This window comes from Centrocercus urophasianus, unplaced genomic scaffold (genome assembly GCF_019232065.1).
Source record: "Centrocercus urophasianus isolate 14NV4802_14NV808 unplaced genomic scaffold, USGS_Curo_1.0 seq_73, whole genome shotgun sequence".
Lineage (NCBI taxonomy): Eukaryota > Metazoa > Chordata > Aves > Galliformes > Phasianidae > Centrocercus > Centrocercus urophasianus.
In genome coordinates, this window is record NW_024885344.1 from 4,045,172 (window position 1) to 4,066,522 (window position 21,351).

The 21,351-nt window shown below is 41.2% G+C and overlaps 1 protein-coding gene across 5 annotated transcripts; it reads right to left on the minus strand.

Moving 5' to 3' along the window:
• Positions 1–469: 469 nt before the first annotated feature.
• Positions 470–17,382, minus strand: TCP11L2 (t-complex 11 like 2). Of its 5 annotated transcripts, XM_042837907.1 has the most exons (12): positions 17,124–17,382; positions 16,301–16,345; positions 14,076–14,194; positions 11,684–11,853; positions 9,740–9,875; positions 8,684–8,804; positions 8,043–8,263; positions 7,355–7,491; positions 6,182–6,369; positions 4,578–4,759; positions 3,679–3,851; positions 470–3,125 (listed from the first exon to the last, which is right to left on the minus strand). In XM_042837907.1, the coding sequence occupies exons 4-12, from the start codon at positions 11,817–11,819 to the stop codon at positions 2,881–2,883; spliced, it is 1,539 nt and encodes a 512-aa protein (XP_042693841.1). In that variant the 5' UTR covers positions 11,820–11,853; positions 14,076–14,194; positions 16,301–16,345; positions 17,124–17,382; the 3' UTR covers positions 470–2,880. The 5 variants fall into 5 exon arrangements, with proteins under 5 accessions (XP_042693841.1, XP_042693839.1, XP_042693843.1 ...); XM_042837905.1 differs by lacking the exon at positions 16,301–16,345; XM_042837909.1 differs by lacking the exon at positions 16,301–16,345 and having other exon boundaries at positions 9,740–9,872; positions 17,124–17,381.
• Positions 17,383–21,351: the final 3,969 nt, after the last annotated feature.

Consider the following 21,351-nt stretch of genomic DNA (forward strand, 5'->3'; position numbering starts at 1 on the left):
TGACTCCACAACCTCCCTGGGCAGCCTGTGCCACTGCAGCACCGCTCTTCCTGAGAAGAACTTTTTTTTTTAATATCCAACCTGAATCTCCCCCAGTAAAACTGAAGGCCAATCCCTTTCATCCTATCACTGTTACCTGGGAGAAGCAGCTGTCCCCCATCTCCCTGCAACCTCCTTTCAGGTCACTGTAGAGAGCAATGAAATGTCCCCTGAGCCTCCCTCCTCCAGACTGAGCAACTCCAGTTCCCTCAGCCGCTCCCTATAAGACTTGTGCTCCAGACCTTCACAACTCCATTACCCATCTCTGGACATGCTCCAGGGCCTCAGTGCGACCTATGATCACACAGAGAGTACATTAATTTCATCAAGAGCCAGATGTCAAGGACAGCAATTACACAATGTGTAATATCTTTTGCTCTATGCTCCAGCTGAAACTGAAAAGTTACAGAAAAAGAAAAGCGCCACAACATATTAGTGCAGTCCTTTATCTTCAGCATTTAACATGATCCATTACATTCCAGAAACAATTTGCGTAAGAGGCTTTTCAGCACAATGGTATCACAAACAATTGAATGCATACAAAACTTCAAAAATTTGTATTTCAATAAAAGAAGCTGTAACAGAATGGCATCTTGTTTCACAAGGACAGTTTCAGAGCAGAGGCAAGGGCTTTTCAGCCAGGGTAGCGTCACCAGCATGCAGTAACATGACATTAAACAGATGCAATCCTGATGGTTGAAACATCAAATAAAAATTAAGATACATTAAACAAGCACTTGAAACATAGGCCATGCTATAAAACGCCCTTTTCAAATCACCAAAATTTTTTTTTTCCTTTGAACAGCAGAATGTATACATTGTATTAAAGTTCATAGTTACATTATAAATGTTCTTCCAATACCCATTAAAAAAACCATCTTTTGGCTGAAACTTGACGTATGTATTTCCAAGGGTGTAGCAAATCACAGAGAATTAACTTCCTGTAAGAGCTTTTGAAATGCATTCTTATCTCGCTGACTTTGAATTGCATGTCGAAGTTCTGTATCTGTTTGAATCAATCCATTTTACCACCTGGCACTGTTACTGTATTCTAAGAGTTCCTTTCTCAGGCTTCCATAGAAGTTCCCTTCAGAATACATACTCAGTTTTTACACCTTTTTTATTTTTTTAAAACAAAGGATAGAACAGAAGTGCACTACAGCCATTTGTTTTCTAAAAGCCTTTCAAAAAATGATTTTCATACCATGTACATGAGGCCAAAGTCCTCAGACACTGAGGAACAGCTGACAAGAAGTCATTTCCCTTATTAAAAAGAGTACACAATTCTGTAAAAATGGACTACAAAACCACAGTGCTAATAATGCCCAGTTTTGTTATGTTAGACATAGTAATATATATATAATATGTGTGGCACATTAAGCTTTCATGGGCAACTCTTCACATCAATAAGAATATATCGTAGTATAAAATATTAAAAACAAGCTATTTAACTTGTACCACATGGAATTTATATATATCTGACACTTTAAAAGGACCATTGTATGATAATATACTAAAGGATCATTTTCAAGTAAATTATGATTCATTTCCATAGATAAGAACACATGTATATCAAGTATTGCAGCAGTATCTATTCCCAGTAATCTGAAATATGCAAAATAAAACATGTAAACTTACAGAAGTTTACTTCCGTATCTCTCAGTTCCAAGCCTATTCTATTTCTGTATGTAAGATTCTTGCTGTATTAAATGGGAACCAAGTATTGGGGCTGAATCTGCAGGGATTTTGAGAAAAGCAAATTCAGAACAATATAAATCTAAAATGAAGACGTACTTCTCTCTGACACCTACTGAGAGTGAACATGATCACATTTGCAAGAATTGCAAGGGACCTGGCTGTCTGCCTTGTGACACAAGAGTACCCAAAATACATTTTGAACATTCTAGGCCCTTATTCAACAGATTATAAAAGGTGAATGCTCTCTGTTGTACTCTGTAAGATCTCTCCCAAAGTCAAGTGCTTTCAAGAATAAAGGTCAGAAAGCCCAACCTCAAAAATACTTAATACCCATTAAAATCAATATAAGCATATATATTAGAGGTTAGACTTGGGATCTGTATGATATTCACTAGATGGGTATCATACAGATATTTGCATTCCCACCCCACCCCATGCCTGGCATCATGTTTCTGAAGTGTTTCATCTCTCTATCTTGTCCAGTTGACAACTACTGAATTATTCTTATTTTAAATAATGAACGCTTCTGCAACTTCTGTACCAGAACAACTTGCAATACTGGCATTCCTGAACATAACAGGGGCTAGGTTTAGTTCCAGTATTCACAGGAGCACCAGACGTTGGCCTACTATAAACCTGGATTTGGTTACAAAAGCAGTTATGCTTCATTTCTTTTTATACTTCAAAGTCTTTTCAGAATCATGATATTTTTTTTATTAGACGCTGCTCTAAAAAATACAGTGTAAGCATAATGCATTTTATCTACAATTATTCTGTCATCTCAAAATAGCATATGTAAATATATGTAAATATATATTTTTTAAAATATTATGTTTTAATGGTGGCAAAACAGTAAGTGCTTCACCACCTCCTACCCACCACAAATACAAATAATTGCTCGTCTCAAAAAGTGAAATACAAGTGCCACAATGCATTGAGCAGACTTAGTTCAATAAAATATATATGTAATAGAAATTAACTTTCTTCCAGTGGATTTCAGAAATTATCCATCTACAATTTACGATATTGCTCTCGTTAATAGTCACTGGAATTCTTAGTGGGGGAGCCAGAACACAATCTCTATATTAAAAAAAGATAAAAGGTAAAATAAAGGGGTACAGAAATAGTTTGGGGTTTTTTTTTTCAGTTACTGGGTGCTTCTATTCCTGCTTTCCCTATTGCTGCCTCAGGAAAAAGTAGTTTTTTAAGTATGTTTGCATAGAATGGTCCATACACTTGTTTATTAAATTCTACAATGCTTGCAAATTGAGATCCAACAAGTTCCATCTCTGGTTGAATCACAGAAAGGCCTCCTGGCAGTGCAGGCATACATTTCCGAAAGCTTGGAAGAGCAAGCAAGCTTTTCATGAACAACTGGATCCGTTTATCTGAAACATAATATCAAGTATGCTCAGAACAATGTCAATCCAAGATGAAGACACACTCACTTCCCAAGTGCTCTGTACATCAGTACAAGAAATTCAATAATAGAGGTAACTACACTTTCCTAAGCCTCATCTTTCAGAAGGAAGCAATATGAGAAGCCTTTTGCAGCTGGCTCCTCAGAGGCAGACAGAGCATTACCCTGTTGCAATAAAGTACTTTCACTAAAAGGTAGTAGATACTAACCAAAAACCCTCTGGGTTTAAACCCAAAAATGACAGAGAGATTGAGTATCCTTCAAAGCTCTGCTATCTCTTGGCCTTTAAGGACATGTTTAGAATTTTTCCTCACTACACCAAAGCACACCTTGCAGCATACCCAGAGCACAGACTCCAGGTAAGCAATATTTCTTTACTCTTAGCTAATCCAGTATTTTACTGCACTAAGAAAGTGCTTTTAAAACAGCTAATTAAGCTTGCTGGAAGTAAGTTTTAAAATTTATCTAACAGCTTCTATATAGACACATACAGTAAGACAGTGATGTATTTTCTTACTAACCAATCAAGGAACTGACGGGGTTATTCTCCTCAACAATACTTCTGATTTGACCCATTAAATTATTCTGCATTTCTGCATTAAGAGTGGGAAGATCTCTTGCAGTGAGAGACTCATTCACTTTGATGCAAATCTGAACACCAATAGCATTTAGAGCTTCTTTCAAATCAAAAGTTCTGGAAGATTAAAAAAAGAGAAAAGCATTAACAAGATTTACAGTTTCTGCACCAGTTTAAAGTGAATTTACTATCTCTTTTCCCCCTCATTTTCAACCTGCCCTCTGCAATTGTACAATATAAAAACATTATCAGCAGATTTCTGCACTTCTACAGATATAAGACAAGTTAGCATCTGTAAGATAAGGATGTCAATTGGAAAAAAAAGTCATTTTTAGCATGCAGCAATGACAGACTCACACTGACCTGGAGCTTATGCATTCCTTGGGGCTCGATTCACAGCATTTCACAAGGAAAAAGTAAAATGGAAGTTGTTGGGGTTTTATTTTTTTGGGGTTTTTTTTTTGAGACACTCTGAGATCACATCATACTTGCTTGTAGCACAAGCTGTAGCAACATTAGAGGCCGTATAACTTCAGCTTCCTAAAGTAAACTTGAATCAACTGGCAAAAATGATTTGGGGAACACACTGCTGCAGCCCTCCTAGTACTAGAACAGCTCAGTTCAAAAGGATCTACAAACACCAAAGCCCATCTGCCTGCTTGACTTCAGGACTAACCAGAAGTTAAAGTGCAGTACAGAGAGCACCATCCAAACGCCTCCTTTTGCCATTCACAATCAACAAATGGTGGCTCTAACATTTAAACTGTTTTCCCCTGAGTTTTTAGACCTGCTTGGTATTCCTTGTTAAAAAGTAAGTATGAAGAGGGATAAACAAGGCCTTACTTCTTGCTCATGCCTTCAAGAAGGGGAACAGAGATTCTTTTCAGTAGGTTGGCAAAATCAGGCACATTTGCAATCGCTGCGCCCACCATATTGGTTGTTATGAGACAAACACAAGCTATGATTTTTAATTGATTCAGCTTTTCTCTCAACTCCTGAAGACGAACTTCATCTGTTATTAGAGTCTAGAAACAAAACAATAACACCAGTTTAGGGATACAGAGGGAGAAAAGCAGGGAGGAGGACAAATAGGATTTAATCATGAAGCATTAACGCTTTTAACCAACAAATATGCAAAGTCAGACAAGACAGCAGTTAAAACATTTTGAACATGCAACACTGCACAAAATGGCATTATGCACAAGTACCAAAGTCAGACTGTGGTAGGGAAGAAAGATAAGGCCTCCAGTGAACAGAGCATGGAAGAAACTGCATTTTATTTCTCTTTGTTGCTGACAGTTATCTGCGGACAACAATTCAGGCCATGATGTGGCATGTTTCTGAGATCCAACATACAGCAGTGATTAGGATTAGACAGAACAGTCTTCTGGAATCAGCTGTCTTTGGAAAAATGCCATCATCTGCAGTTGATGGACAGCGCATGACAAACTGTGCATAACAAACATCAGTTCAACCACCTGAGCAGGTTCTGTGAGTCACCTATAATGCTGCAGGCAAAAAGCCAGCAGATCACACCAAGAATGTAGTTACTACAGCTAAATGTAGTTTTTTAAAGATCAGTTTTAAGTTTAAAAACTCACGATAACCAAATCTCCCCACTGATGAGCTGGGCATTAATATTCAACTGCTCAATAGTAATCTCATACTTCAACAGTCTAGATTCACCAGAAGATGCCTGTGTGGAGCTCTTATTCAGACTCAGTAGAAGAATGGTAAGGTATTTTCCTTTTCTTCTGTTGACTGGGAGTGCTAAGAGCACCCCCATGTAGTCCAGGAATTCTCTGCCAAGCCACTAAGAATAGCAGCTAAGATGCTTGCTGCAGTTGCTAATTTTATCCTTGACTGATAGACCATTTCACACTGGCTTAATTTAAAGTGGCAGAGGTTGGTAATCAGGAATTGGAGGGAAATACCAGTGATTCTTGAAGCAATAGTTTACACGCATAGAGAAACTATGAATATCCACTATAGTAAGCTTTAATTTCTTAATGACTGTCATAGAGTAAGAGATTCACAACCTGATCCCACCAATTCCAGTTTCTGCCATTTGTTTGGGAAAACAAGGTACTGCAGACAAATCTCTCTCTCAAAAAAAAAAATAAATAAATTAAAAAAAAAAAAAATGTATGTATATATAAATAAAGAAAGCCAAGCATCATCAGTACAACGTCCAGCTTTTGACCACAGGCATGATTGCTCTTAGGGTGGAGCTAGTGAGCTATATGGAAAGAAAACAAGCTTTTCTGGTTATTGAACTTGCCCCATCTCAGTTCAGAAAACAAAACTAGTCAATTTCCAAATCTACTACTCAGAAGATTAAGAACCACAAGAGAAATGTTTCACTCGTTGTCATTAATAGCATGATTATCATACTGCATCAATATTTTCATACAGCTAGAAAGCTGAAGACACCGGAACACACTGACCTCTGGAATTGTTTTGTGGTAGTCCCACTGTAGTAGTTTCAAGTAGCCATTGTTTAGCACCAGTGTAGGACTAATACTTGATTTAGAACTATGATCAGCACCAGGGGATGAGGATGATTCATTGGAAATGGATGACAATTCATCTTCTATGGATTCCTTTATCCATTCTGTTGTGAGATCCAGAGCACCTAAGCATTGCAAATCAGCACAGATTTATCAAATAATTCCATCAAAGCAGCAACTTGAGGCAGAAAGCTGAATAATGTAAGCAAGGTTAATATGTACTTCTGAATACTGAGAAAATGTGGTGGACACTATGCCCTCAGAGAAGCCAATCTTTCCCTTGCTTTTTTCATGACCATCTCAGCTGATCATCTTTGCACAAACCCAGTAAGAAACTATTGGACTTCAGCCAAGATTAATGATAAAAACCCTCAAACTCCAAGGACCCAATTCACTTTTTCCTCTTTCAGGGAGGCCACTGAGTAGTTGGGTCACAGAATTGGAAAGAAGAGGTGAAAGGAGAAACTGCATTAACAGCAAATCAATCCCTTTTAAGTTACTTGACAGGCTGCATTTATAAACACAGCCGGCTGTATCAACGGCTCAGGGTTCCCATTTTAGAAGCCAACACTTAAGAAGCAAGTTTACTCTTTTCCTCTCCTTTTAAAAATGTTCTCTTAAAGGCTGCTTTGCAACATTAAGCAAAATGCGTACCAGTGGATCAAGGTGACCTAAAGAAGCTTTCTCAAAGTTTGCATTAAAAAAAAATTTCAGAACTTCTGCCCCTCTGACTTTTCAGGCACACTAACTGGTTTTCCACATATACTTCAGACTAACAGACTTGCTGGGTAGAAAATAAGTCTCATCTTTCAATACATAACACCAGGCCTCTTTGTCTCCAGACACTAAGAGTCGCTGTTTGTTTTTCAGATACTACTCAATTAGACAAATACAAATTAGTCAGAAAACACCCAACAGACAAAAGATGCTTAACAATAAATCAGCACTTACTTACTGGAGTTTTTCGTCTAAGTTAACTAGAGAGAGATTCTCTAACACACCCTTAAATATATACATGTATATATATATATATTTCATTTAAATCTCTAATATATGTATATATATTATATAAGGACAAAATACAACAGGATATTGTATAAGGACACCTACTTGGTGTTTCTTCAAGAATTTCTTGGAATTTTGTTCTTTCATAGTCCACCAAATTACGCCGGAGGTATGGTCTAAGGCTTTGAATCGCGTAATTTGCTACATCCATTCTCATCAGGTCCAGGACATGGAAAATTTGCCTGAAAAAAATAGAGATTTTAAAACAAGAAAGCTAGAATAGTCCATGGATTTTCATCAGTAGAGGTGAAGCACGCCCTCATTAGCACTTTAATTCCCATTTTGGTGAAGGACTCTCCTTTGTTATTTAAATGCAGCAGTCCCAACTGTTACTTTTTTTTTTTTTGGTCTGAATACTTGCAGGAAGCAAAAGTTCAAGGTAGAATGAATATGCCCTCTGAATTTTGAAAGAATGAGCAAGACTGAAGCAGCAGTCTCAGAAACATATTATTTCAAGTGGTGTTGTTGCTGTTCAGTGTTTAACTACTCAGAGTCAGTAATTTTAATTCAGGCACTCTACTCACCGCATTAGGATGGACATTACATCCCAGTCACAGAATGATACAGCAATTGCCTCTTGCCTTTAATGCTTCTGCTGCACAAGTTTTCTTACAGCATGAGAACAATTAAAAAATGCCACTATTTAAGACCTTCCCCACCATCTTTCTCTGCCCAGATGCTCTATGAGACTAGAGATATTTTTTTCCTGTGTAAAAACCACCCGAATACCAACCTCAGTAATTCTACAATATTTTCAGTTGCTTTTAACTGTTTTATATCGTTGTCTCTTATTGGAGCACATAATTTTCCCATAGTGTTGATGATATAGTTAGCTAGCCCATGAATATCAACAGCATTGTGTTCTGCCTGCTGCCTTATAAGATCTGTGTCCAGAACTTCACAAATTTGATTTTGAATCCTGTTTGCTCCTGGAGCCAGGAAGGAAAGAAGAATCTAAATTAGGGGAAAAAAAAAAACATGAAAAGCTTATCAATAAAAAACAAAGCACTTTGTAAACATGTTAAAATAAGATTAGTATTAGTGTCAAGTGTATTTAGCTGTAACAGGATAGATTAAGACTGGGCACAATCTAAGGTAGCAAGAAAAAGGCTGTGTAATCAGACAGAAACCAGTGGAAATGTTAAGCTTTGAGAAGAGTTTTGACTTGCAGCTAACCATCCCGCACTGAAAGCTGATTGGACATGCAGCCATAATCACAATTAATATAAATTTATTATTAATATTCTGTATAATCATGGCTTCATTTTAAAAGCAGGAACTCAAAACGTTGGCTTCACCGTGAATTAACAGAACCTTCAGTGAATTACCAGACTCAGACTCGACAAAAATACTGGAAAGGGAAAAAAAAGTTACCTCCTTAATTTCCTCAAAGAGCTTGATAGCATGTTCATATTCTGGAGGGTCTTCATTCAGTTCCGATTCCAGGTGATCCCAAAATGCCTTGTGTACTATTTGTTTCACTGTGCCTGCTAAGCTGTGGAAGAAGTCAATTACAGACAGAGAGAAAGACCACTAAAGAGCCTTCATTCTTGGCAGGACTATTTTAGGGTTAACCCAGTGACTTGCTGGAAACATACAAGGCATTGCCAGCTGTCACATGACCTGAAAAAATACTTTCCTTGTGCTGTAGACCATCAGCTCCTAAAACATGACCTACACCAAGAAGTCTTTCCCAAAACACTGTGTTAGAAAGTGCTGAAGGTAATTCAAACGCAGTTGTAGAGATACTGCCTTTCCTTTTTCCTTACCAAATTTATTCTGTTAGTCCTAACCTTGCGTGTTATGTGCTAAGCTTTCTCAAAAAATGCATCCATCATATAATTATCACTTAAGGGATTTCTGCAACTAAAAATTTCATTTTCTGTCATGTTAATTTTCTCAAGAGATGAGGTTTTTAAGTTAAAAAGTCATCTGTAATCAAGAACATTTTAATCACCTACAATGAGGAAAGTATTTCTCACTTCCTCTAGATCTCCAGATCCTTTTACACCTCCTTCGGTGTAGTACTGGAGATAAATTAATGATGAGCCTTATCTTCCTTATTGTCATGAGACCAAATTGCTACTACAAGCAGCTACACAGAAGCTCACTATTTCACCTTCTCCACAGGACTTAAACTACACAGAACAAACCTATCCTTGTTATTTTCACAATGTTAATTCATGTGACATTAGCCTTTTACTTTCCACATGACATATAAGACAGAGCATAAGATGCTCTATTTGTATCAAGCCAGTTGGATGGCAATACTTGCTCTGAGCAAGACAGCTTTGACAGCGACTCTTGGAGTTGCGTTAGAAACATCCGTAGCTTTTCAAAATGTAGTGTTGTTTGTTTGCTTTAATGCTACTTTAATGCTGCCTCTCTTTTTAATCTCCATCTTGCTTTGTGCAAAATTCATGCCCTTACCTGTTCTGTGGGTAGTCTTCGTGTTTTATACAGAAATTTGCATTTACAGCAATTTCATGAGCTAATGTCAAGTTGGATAAATTTCTCGCAGCTGCCATCAGTTCATCAAATGTAACCATCTTGGGAGGACTTGCTGCTGGATCAAACAAAATCAAGACAAAGCACTATGGTAGGTAAGTGCAATTCAAAGTATTATTAAAAATTAGCAGCCTTGTACACAAGTAACAAGGCAAGAAATTTTGCTTCTTGCTAATTGGACTCTAGTGCTTTGGAAGAAAGAAGCTAGGATTACCAGGCCTTTATATCTTCTTAAAACACTAACTCAGGAAACTCCCAGCTTATCGGGTGTGTGTGTGTGTGTGTGGATGGGTGGGTAACATCACATTTTTAAAAGCAGTTCTATATTTTTTCATCTTAACGGGGATAATTTTCTTTCCTTCAAAATGGGACCTTATAGACCCCAGACTTCCTTCCAGTTGTTCTATAGGACTCACCAGAAGAAAAGCACAGGCAATAACAGATATCAGACTTGCACTGTAATCTGGAGCACATGATAAAGCTTCTCTTGCCTGCAGACAAGGTTCCAACGTTACCCATTTAATAACCCCCTACTAAAGAACCATGGCGAATGCATCATAAGTTTGTCCCTTTCTTAAACAAATAGGAATTAAGAATGTAAACATGTCTGAAGTTTATTTGAAAGCAGGAGTATTTCTAAGATCCCTGCTTTTAAATGCCAAGTTCTCCCATTTAATATCTGTGATTATTGTTCTGTCATTATTACTCTTTAGGAGTCTAGAGCTAATTGCCAATTGCTCCACTAATAAGCCTGTTTTAACGCAAGATTTCACTTATTTGGACACTAACCAGGTATGCATGGCTTGAGAATGCTTACAGACACCAATACTAAGCACATTTAATTAAGGTGTTATTTATCAGTACTCATTCAGGAAATATCATAGAAAGGTCTGGGTTGAAAAGGACCACAATGATCATTGAGTTTCAACCCCCCGCTATGTGCAGGGTCGCCAACCAGCAGACCAGGCTGCCCAGAGCCACATCCAGCCTGGCCTTGAATGCCTCCAGGGATGGGGCATCCACAGCCTCGTTGGGCAACCTGTTCTAGTGTGTGTAACCACCCTCTGTGTGAAAAACTTTCTCCTAATATCTAACTTAAACCTCCTCTGCCTCAGTTTAAAACCATTCCCCCTTGTCCCATCACTATCTACCCTTGTAAACAGCCGTTTCCCTTCCTGTTCATACACTCTCTTCAAGTACTAGAAAGCCACAGTGAGGTCTCCCTGGAGCCTTCTCTTCTCCAAGCTAAAGAAGCCCAGTTCCCTCAACCTTTCCTCATAGAAGAGGTGCTCCAGCCCTCTGATCATCTTAGTGGCCCTCCTCTGGACCCACTCCAAGAGCTCTGCATCTTTCTTGTGCTGGGGGCCCCAGGCCTGGACGCAGTACTGAAATATCTTCCTTGTGCAAATGAGTGTTCAATCCTAGTGTTTACCAGATAAATATTAAAATCATAGATTAAACTCATGCAACTTCAGGTAACACTGAGTTAATTTTATTTTGTAAAAGATTTCATTTCAAACAGTGTGGCCCAAAATCCACCCTTTGCACATAAAGGGCAAAGTGAGTTTGGTTGAGTGAGAGACTGCTACCAACAAGATTAACTCTAGACTAGGATACAGGTAGTGGCACACTTGCCTTGCATTTTCTAAAGGGAAGAAGCCAACAGAGACACCTCCACAGACACAGCTATCAGTGATACTCCACACAAAAAGAAATGTGCTGCTCCATGGCCATGACAATATCACACATTACATTTAATACCCTTAAACACAAATTCAGACTCCCAGGCTTTGACCACTACATGAAAGAGACAGAGGATAGGTTATCCTTAAGTGTCAAGCACAGGTAAGGTTGAAATAGGCTTACAAGCTGGGGAACTGGGTTTGCTTGAAGAATCGCTGTTAAAGCTCTGTCTTGAATATTCAGAGTCACTAGAAGAAGCTGTACTTTCAGAAAGGCGAGAAGAATCTGAATCACTGTTCTGGTCATCGTTGAGAGGCATTGTGCTTCCCTTTAGCTGGTGAATTAAACAAGATCTGGAAAGACAAACACACTTCCTATGTTTTTTGGTTTTGAAAGTTGAGTACAGATTACAGTGTACAAGGAACAATAGTTGTCTTCCTTATAAAAAGTGCTACAAAAGCGACCTGGCTCGACATATGCAGCATCATGCAGTTATTAATAAATTGTATCTGTCCTGTACAAAATTTATATACTTTTGCCATTCCATATTTTACCATCTCTAACATAATCGATCTTTAAATTGATTAAATTGAAAACAAAAAACTCAACTACTGATAGCAACTCCCTTGATTGCTCACTGTCAGAATTTTGGAAGCTCTCAATCTCAAAACATAAAGACATTTATCGGGGTGTTACCATCCCCCAGCTGACTTCACCATCAAGTCATGTTTAGCAATTAGCTTCCTGCCACAGACTGACACTGAGAGCAACAACTGGAGCAAGCAGAGAAGTTGCTGGGGAAGAATGGGCAAGTAGTTCAGAGTGCTAAATTTCTGACATGATGCCTCAAGAAGCCCAGCCTGATGCTTTAGGGTGAGACCTTGCTCAAAATCAGACTGAAAATGGCAGAGACCCCAGAAATACTGCTCTAGGGATGAGAAGGCAGGTAGGTCTTTATGCTTTAATTTAAACAGTAACACTAAGTCTCTAGCACTACCTTCAGTGTACGTGACAAATAACATCCTATGAAGTTTCATGCTTCATTGTGCTGTCTTCATAAGGCAACTGCCTCCCAGGCAGATAATCTGCAACTACACAGAACTTGGACAGTTGCCCTGTTCAATGAAGATGATTAATAGTTCTAAGTCAGGAAGTAAAAATATGTTAATCATCACATTAAAATGCGAAATTGGAAGCCAGTCATAACTACTCCCAGAGGAATTTGGCCCAGATACCAAAAGGAGCGGACCATCATTGACGAAGTACCCTGTAGTACCCTGTAGTAGACTTTATGAAAAGACACAGCCAGCAAGTAACATGACTTCACTTACAATTAAACAGCATCAGCATAAGCAGGCAAAGGATACTGCACTTTGCAACTCCACTAAACCTGGAAAAAGCCCCTTATGGCAGCAAAAGGATGACCATTGTATGTAGTTATACGAATCAATTATTGTGGGGTTGTGAGGTAGACAAAAGAGGACAAGGATTATGATCTCTTCTGTTAGCTCTTAATTACAGCTTAGAGTGATTTCTTGGGTACCAGCTCATGCTGAAGAGACCTTTACAACTTGAGTTATTCCACTGATGAATACTCCCATGTTAATTGTGTTGATTAATAGTTGTTTGGTGTTTCTTTCCTCCTCCGCCCCCAAGAGGAAAGATGATGCATTTGAGTGCCTTTCTGCTCTGTTTTTCAAGGGGATCACATCAACAAGGACAGCTTTACATCAGTGTATAGAAGGTCATAGGTTCAAGGCTTTCAGCTCTAGCTCATACAACCATAGGATCCTTACAATTGGAAGGGACTTCTGAAGGCCATCTAGTTCAACTCCCTGAACAGGGACACCACAGATAGATCAGGTACCCAGGGCCTGATCCAGCCTTGCCTTGGAAGTTTCCAGGGACAGGGCATTCACCACAACTCCGCTGTAGAGCCTCACCACCCTCACTGTAAAAGATTTTTTCCTTATATGTAACCTATATCTCCCCTCTTTAAGCTTGAGGCCCTTTCCCCTTGTTCTATCACCACAGACCCCATTGAAGAGTCTGTACCCTTCTTTCCTGTAGCTCCCCTTTACATACTCATAGATCACTATCAGGTCACTTCAGAGCCTCTAGCTGTGGTACATAATATTAGAAGTCTTTTAGTAAAACAGTGATTTTATCACACTTAAACTGAAATATATATTTCTAGTACTGTCTAGGCAAAATAAAGAGTTGCGAAGAAACTTGGCAAGCCAAAAGCCTCAGAAACATTTTCAGTGGAAATGGTACTCATTTAAGTTACAATTAGAAATGAGTCACTCGTTTGTGTCATGCAGAAGTAGAATCCCTCTACTGTACTTGTGTTACACATCTCAAAGCTAAACCTGACTAGAAACCAGCTGTGACAAATAACCTCACCGTAGAAATACACAGCAGGTTCCTGATGTGGAACCGCTTGCTTACAGTAACTTCTGAGCCTGCAAAGCATGTGTTATTCACCCATCTATTGCTTCTGCATCAACACAGAACTGAAATTCCTAGCTAGAATCATGCCTAAAACCTCTTTATTCATATTCAAATAACTAACCTCCAGAAGGTCAGTGTTGCATGTGGTCCATGGAAAAAACTGCTGTGTGTTGTTAATTGTGTACTGGCCCAAGAGGTCTTGTAAATCCCTTGCCTTCACAGTGTGCCTACTGTTTCAGTCTAGATATTAAAAGAACAGGAAAAAGATCAAATAGATATTAAAAGGAAAGAAATTAAATATCACAGCATTTATACATCAAGAACTTCCCCTTAGCCATATGATAGTTTTAATAACATATTCAAATAATCAAATATTCAGACTTGCAAAGCATTTCTAACAGTACGCAGTACCAAACCATCCACAGAAGCAAGACAGCATTTTCTATCACAATCTTATGCTCAAAATAATTCAAATAGTTAAGGCAAAAATTAGATTTCTATAAATGTTAAGTACTTACACAGTACTCCAAAGCAAAGAATCTTTCAGCAACAAATAGTTGCATCTGAAAGACAGCCATAACTTATTTTGATGCACTGAGAATGTACCTGCTCCTACAATTCATGCTTACAAACAAACACACAGCAGAGAAGCTGTTAAGAGTGTTTTAGAAGACTTAAGTCCCAACAAACTAACACAAGATGGCACATTAAAAAAAGCACTGCAATTTTTGCATGTAATAAATATATTTCCTAGTAGAATGCCTCATGTGGTGAGGAAGAAAATGGGTGTACTCTGCACATTCAGAACATTACTGCTAAACTTGAAGTTTGTAAGACAGAGAAGGCAGCAGCACATCAAAGAAAACAAATGAATACGCAAGCAGGATCCAGAAATGCCATCTACGTTTTAATGTTACCCAACAGCTAAAGATAAAGGAAAGAACCACTCATTGAGAACATCAAAATACAAACCAAAAAGGGCTTTTTTAATTAGTCACAATAAAGGATCAAGCTACCTAGTCCATTCTTTATAACATACACTGCAAGAGCTTCTTGTCCTAATGCTTCTCAGAAGTTACTAAGGGCCAAGTTCACAAGTAATTTTAAGTGACTATTAATGCAGTTTCCAAGTAAGAAATACAATGGCTGCTCCGAAAGAAATGCCTCCTGTTTTATGTTGGCTCACAACACCAGAGGTGGCTGTTGGTGGTATGGCACAAGAGGTCAAACCTTCCCACTAATATCCCATTACGTTTTGTTGCCATGTGACAGATGGCAGCAGAGGGGCAGTCTGACAGAACAGTACCTGACACAGAAGTATGCGTGAAGCAAAGGTGTGTCAGTGAATTCCTCCATGCACAGAAATGGCACTCATTGACATTCATCAACATTTGCTGAATGTTTACAGAGACCAAGCACTGGATGCAAGCACAGTAAGGTGGTGGATGGTAAAATACTGTGCATCCTCTACAGAGGACAGAATACTACAAAGGCAGCACGCTTTTTATTGCTGATGGAGACACAGTTAATGACAGCAAACACTCTCAGAAATAGTGTTTTGTTATTGAGAATGCACTCTGTTCACTGATTTTATTGTGCTCTTCGTAGCTGTTGTAGTTTCCTTAGAAATAAACAGGAGGCATTGCTTTCAGAGTGACCTACATATATATATGTAACCCTTTAGCCTTCCAGGAGCTTTTTAATTCTCTATCCTAAATAAACAACACCCTCTTCTAATTTTTAATATGTTCGTTAAGCTTTATATATTAGGGTCTATCAAAGGCTTTGTCTGTGCTTACAACTTGCTCTGCTCCTCCTGCTTTAAAAAACAATGCTTTTACTTTAGGTATGATATCTTTGGCAGTGGATTTTACTATAGAGGGCTTTCTTTTGATCAGTCCCATTTTGTTTGTTACTTTTATTTACCCCTCCCCACGCAATCTGAGGGGTTGGAAAGGAACTCTGCAGATAACCTGCCCAACCCACTGCTAAAACATGTTCCCTACAGTAGGGGAATCTACTGTAGCCTAAATGTGATGTCAAGTTAAAAATATCTTCTACACATACAAAGCTTTAGTCTATTTTTTTCTACCTGCAAGTTTCCAGCTAACGTAACAAGGAATCATAGAATCACAAGGTTGGAAATGACCAACAAGATCATCTAGTCCAACCGTCCCTTGCACAGATGGCCCTGCTGTTGAGGCAGCTCTGGATCACTCCATATAGGAAAGAAGTGCACTGTACAGAGGTATTGTATAGCTGTGCTCCTGCAGTTACCCTTCACCCCACCTGACCGCTGTGGAGGTGCCCAAGATCACAAGCTGTGATTAGTTCTCAAGAACACACTTTTTATTCCAGAGGGCTTCCTTTAGCCGTTATCTTAGGAGGCACCTGGGGAAAAAAGTTCAGAAAGCTTTTTTTCCTTCAGATAACAGCTTCACAGACCACCTTTCCACAGTGCAGCTTTGTTCAACAGAGCCCTTCATCCATACGCACTCCCCTCTCAGTGCTCTGTCCAGCTGGACCGCTGCACAGGATTTTATCTCGCTCATTCCGCCGCGCTGATGCTCTATCAGCGAGGCGGCATCGGCTCGGGTTTCCCTTCTCGCTGCCTGTCAGCCCTCTGCCGCAGGGCACAGGAGCAGAAAAGCGCCTTTGTTGAGCGTTACTCAGGACAGCTTCGACTCTCCGCCCGCGGAGCTCTCCCTTCATCCCGAGGGCTGCACGCACGTCGGGTCAGAGCCCTCCGCTCCGCACAGCCGAGGGGCCTCAGACAGCGGCTCTGCTCCTGCCACCGGCTCCTCCTCTTCCTCCCCGGCCTGTCTCCTCCCCCGGCCCCATGTTTTTAACAGTTTGGCACTGCTCGACCAAAACAAACAGCGTTACCAAGGACGGGGCCGGGGGGGAAGGAGGAAAGACGGGGAAGGGCGAGCCGCTCCACCAGCCCGGCTGTCCTGACCTTAGCGTCCGTCCCCGGGTGCCCTCGTCGCTCGCTGCCCACGGAACTCCGCGGCTGTGCCCGTGAGAGGGGATACCCCCGACGGACAGCGGGACAGCCGCCCCCCCCCCCCACGGGGGGGGGGGCAGCGACCCTCGGAGCAGGACTCGCCCCGCAGCCCCCCGCCCCAGAGCCACCACACGGCACAGCTGCCCGTTCCTGCTCACTTACCGCAGCCTCGCAGCACGAGCAGCCCAGCTCCCCGTGCGACGCTCGCCGGGGTTTTAAACACCCCCCCGGGGTTATGTAGCAGCCCGGACTATGAGTGCCTTCCTCGGGCGCGCCCATCTGTGACGGGAACGGGGAAAGGAGTGTGGGGGGGAAGTAACTCCTGCCCGTCAGCTGTCGGCTATCCTGAGAGATTCAGGTCATCTCCTCCTCATCCCCACAGAAACAATGTGTGTCCCCCGGAGCCGAGCACTAAGCGAGGAGCAAGAGGAGGTGACGGAGGAAAAACTCCGTCGCCCCCCCCCCCCCCCCCGTGCGGAATGGGCCCGACCGGGGAAGGCCGGCCAGAGGGCTGGGTGGTGTTTACGGAAGAGCGGCGTCGAGCCGGGCTGACCCCCCCCCGCCCATCCACGGCGATGGGCGCGGCCTCCTCACAAAGCCCTGCCCCCGAGCCGCCCCTAGGGCTGGGCGGTGTGTGGGGCTTCCGCGGGGGGTGGTTGGATGGGGGCGAGTGAGATGGGTAAAGGCGGCATGTCACGGGGGACCCGTCTTTTGTTCGTTCTGCTGCTGAGGAAGCTTTACATTTGCTCCTAGTCCCGGTACCCTGCTCAGTGACAGGGGTGAGACTCCCCCCGCCGCCATCTTGCCTCCCCCACTGCCCCCCGCCGCCATCTTGGCCTCAGGGCAAGTATGAGGCATTGAGTACCTGTGGCATTACGAGGCCCGGTTAGCACCTGCTGAGGAACGCAGCGCTGAAGCAGTTGTTACCGATGCCTTGCTCATTGCTGAGTGGCCTTACCAACGAGCAGGCTCACACACCTGCTGGGCAGCAATGCCTGACGGGGCTGCCATCGCTTCCTGCCACAGGAGCTGTGTGCTGCCCTCGCCCTGCATCCCAGGAAGCACGGAGGGCAGAACGCTGGCAGTCATTAGTAGCTGCCTCAGAGATGAAACCAAGCCCTGCTGCTTAGGGAGACAGAGAGCTCCCCTTCCTGTGGACAATGACACTTAAGACAAGAACCATGTGGACAGTTGTTGCATTCTCAAAGACCAAAGCCTGCTGTAGGTTTTATGAATACAGCCTCTGATGAATGCAGGGTTCACTGTTTGCCCTTTCAAGAGCCAAGGGTCCTGTTCAGGCAGCAGTAGTGGCTCCTAGAGAAGAGAACACCTGTCAGCCCTGATGCTCCAGTCCAGCCTTTGGAGACGTTAAATGAGATTAAATGCAACAGCCTAATCCGCTTGCGTCCATAAAGAAGACAGCATTTTAAATAACTATGTTTGTACTACTTTGTCCTAGTTTTTGCATGACGCATGGCGGCGATCATCTCAGAGAAGCTTGTGAGAGCTTTGGAGAAGACTGACAGGCTACAGGTGGACTGCCATGTACAGGACTGTTTTTACTTACAAATACATTATTTACTATATATTTCATACATTTTGGATGGGAGTGAAGAAAACGCAAACTCTGATCTTTGCTGTGATGGCTGCTGTTGTCCTTTGTTAATTAAACAGCTGTATCATATAAACTTGCACAAAGAGTGCTTGGAACAAGCACCAGGGGCAGTGGCTCAGGGACCATTTGGTGTGCTTTCTGCACAGGCCAGCAACTGCAGAAGCCTCTGGTGCTCAGGACTAGCTTAGACAGGGGAAAGGGATGCCCCGCCAAGTAAACTAGCTTATAAAAGTACTCCTGAAAGGAATGGCTTTAAAACAGTATTTTCTTTTTATTTACAGCACTGCCCTTCCCCATAGAGCACTGGCTGATTGAAAGCCATCTATAATACCCAGCTTTCTTTATTGCTCTAGAGAGAGACGAAGGCAATGAGGCACCAAATTCTTGCTTGAAGATTCCAGTGTACAGGCCTACACACTGTAGTACTTAGCACTTGACCACCTTTTTAGTTTCAGTTCCTCATTGTCCAGAGAACATGAAGCTATAGTCCACTCTGCAGATCTTGAGGAAAATTATTTACTGTAGAGATTTTCACCATGGAGAAATGTCATTCATTTCTCATCACCTGTGTCTTCTGCAATGTTAGCCAGGAAAATAATTGTACAGCCTTTACATTTGTTCTAGTCAATCAAGAAGATCAGTGTCCGTGTCTCATAAGGACATACAGGCACAATTTAAGTTTGACTGGTGTCTCAGGTTGGCCTTCATTATTGGCCTTTCTTTAGAGAACCACTGTTAACTGAAATGAAATAATAATTTGTGCTCAGCCTTTGCAGCAAGCTAGCTCATAACTTTTCCTTATCAGTAAAACTGGCAGAGACAATAAAGCTTACATTTAACGCACTGTTTTATCCTCCCCAAGGCAACGTGGCTACTGAATGATAAGTGCAGCTGCATCTGGCCCTGCAGGTCAGAAATGTCCCAGTGTGTGACTGACTGATGCCTACAGTGGGAGGAGAGGGAAAGGGCAAGGCATGTTGTTGTTTACACCAGGGCTCATGACAACAAAGTTGAGAGCATATCTTGAAGTCACAAGATATTTCGCCCTAATCCTAATAACTGAGCCAGGCAGACTGGCTTTACCACTAACAGATGGATGTTAAGACTTTGAGTTGCCTGAGACCATCAGGCCCAGATTTCATAATAGGCTCAAGGGCAAGACAAAAAGTCTGCAAAACAGGTGTAAAAATGCTATATCCACCTGCGCTTCAATTAGGTATTCCAGGGAGAAGTCAGTCCTGTGAGAAGGAAACAAGACTGCTGCTTTTTCCCACTGACTATTCAAATTTAATACAGGCAAAACTGACCCTATGTGAGTGCTGAGTTCCTCACTAGGGTCAGGGCGGTCAGCTAACCAAGTTCTGCTGTGGCATCTGTAACCTGGAGTCACTCCAGCATCCTTTCCAGTGAGAGGCTTTTGACCTCATATCTGTGTGTGTGACAGAATTATGGTGATACATGCCCAAGACATTTAACTGCTATGTTTTCCTTTCATGACCCATGCCAGTAGTTACTAAGTGGAATATCATGTATAGGCTGAATACTTTGGTTCATACAAATCCTTGGCATAAAGATCAGATGGCTGAAATATGGGGCTGTGTGATCCTGCCTAGGTTTAGGACTCACTGTCTCTGAGGAATACTCAATCCAAACTTTATTTAAAAAAAAGAGAAGAATGTTCTGGAAATCAAAGTGAAAACAAACAAGAAAATGTCTTCCAAGACAAGACTTGGTCGAATTTCTTGTTGTAATCAAATAGTGGAATAGATACATTAGCACCCCAAGCTTTTCTCTTGTAAGGAGTTACAGCTTGCATGTATGCGTAAAGAACTTCCACTCATGGAATGATTCCTGGCAAACAAATGCATTTCAGCATAACACAAAAGCACATGAAGGAAATAAATCAAATTTGCACTAGTAGTTCAGCAGCCTGGGTACAGAACTGGAAAGAGCTTCTTGCTTGTAACATTTTGTTATGTCTTCAAGACCCAAAACTATGTATGAAAGATCTCTGCCCAGAAGTCTGAGTAGAGCTTTGAAGGATTATTTTCATTGATTGTATGTCTTGCACAGAATTGTTCTTCACTTTCATCCCACGCATTTCTTTAATACAGGCAAATAACAGATACAAACATGAACACAGACTTTTTCAAAGTCAGCTTTACATAGAAAGATACATATTAAAATGCAGGGAAAAAAAGCAAGGTCTGAGGGAGTAACCAACTGCCAAGAGCTTTTTGTTGCATTGTTCTTTAAAAACAAACCAGCAAATCGTTTTGAAATCAACACCAGTACTATTTATTGTTTGATAGTTGTTTGCTCTTAGTCCAGGTCTAACTCCATGATTGCTTTGCATGCTACTCCTTATGAACCTCCTGAGAAAACTCAAGGCAAAAGCATTGATACAAGTCTACCAGGTAAGCCTCTTCCCTAATAGCTGTGAAAGAAAGGGGCAATAAAGAATCAGCTTACATTGTTCACCATCTGGTGATTAAACGATAAAATAAAAAAGAATCCTTGATAGTCCATCCTGGTGACCTAGTTGCTCAGCATGTCTATCAGGAAAAAAGGAGGCGCCATTAAAAACTGAGCGGCCTCATTTCTGTCTGAAGTAAAGGTAAGCACTGGGACAAAGCAGCAGAGAAGACATTTTTGCATGTTTTGCTATTTAGGATTCTCCCGTTACAAATTCTGTCATATTGGATGCTTTATCACAACACTGTTCCAAGTTGAGAATGCTGGCTCCAAGGATTGGAAGCTGCCAGCTTTATGCAG

Coding starts and splice junctions, on each gene's coding strand:
- TCP11L2 (XM_042837908.1), bottom strand. CDS start 11,819: ATGCCTCTCAACGATGACCAGAACAGTGATTCAGATTCTTCTCGCCTT. Junction 8,264..8,683: donor TCTTTGAGGAAATTAAGGAG/GTAACTTTTTTT, acceptor CCCCTAATTTAG/ATTCTTCTTTCCTTCCTGGC. Junction 7,492..8,042: donor AATATTGTAGAATTACTGAG/GTTGGTATTCGG, acceptor TATTTTTTTCAG/GCAAATTTTCCATGTCCTGG.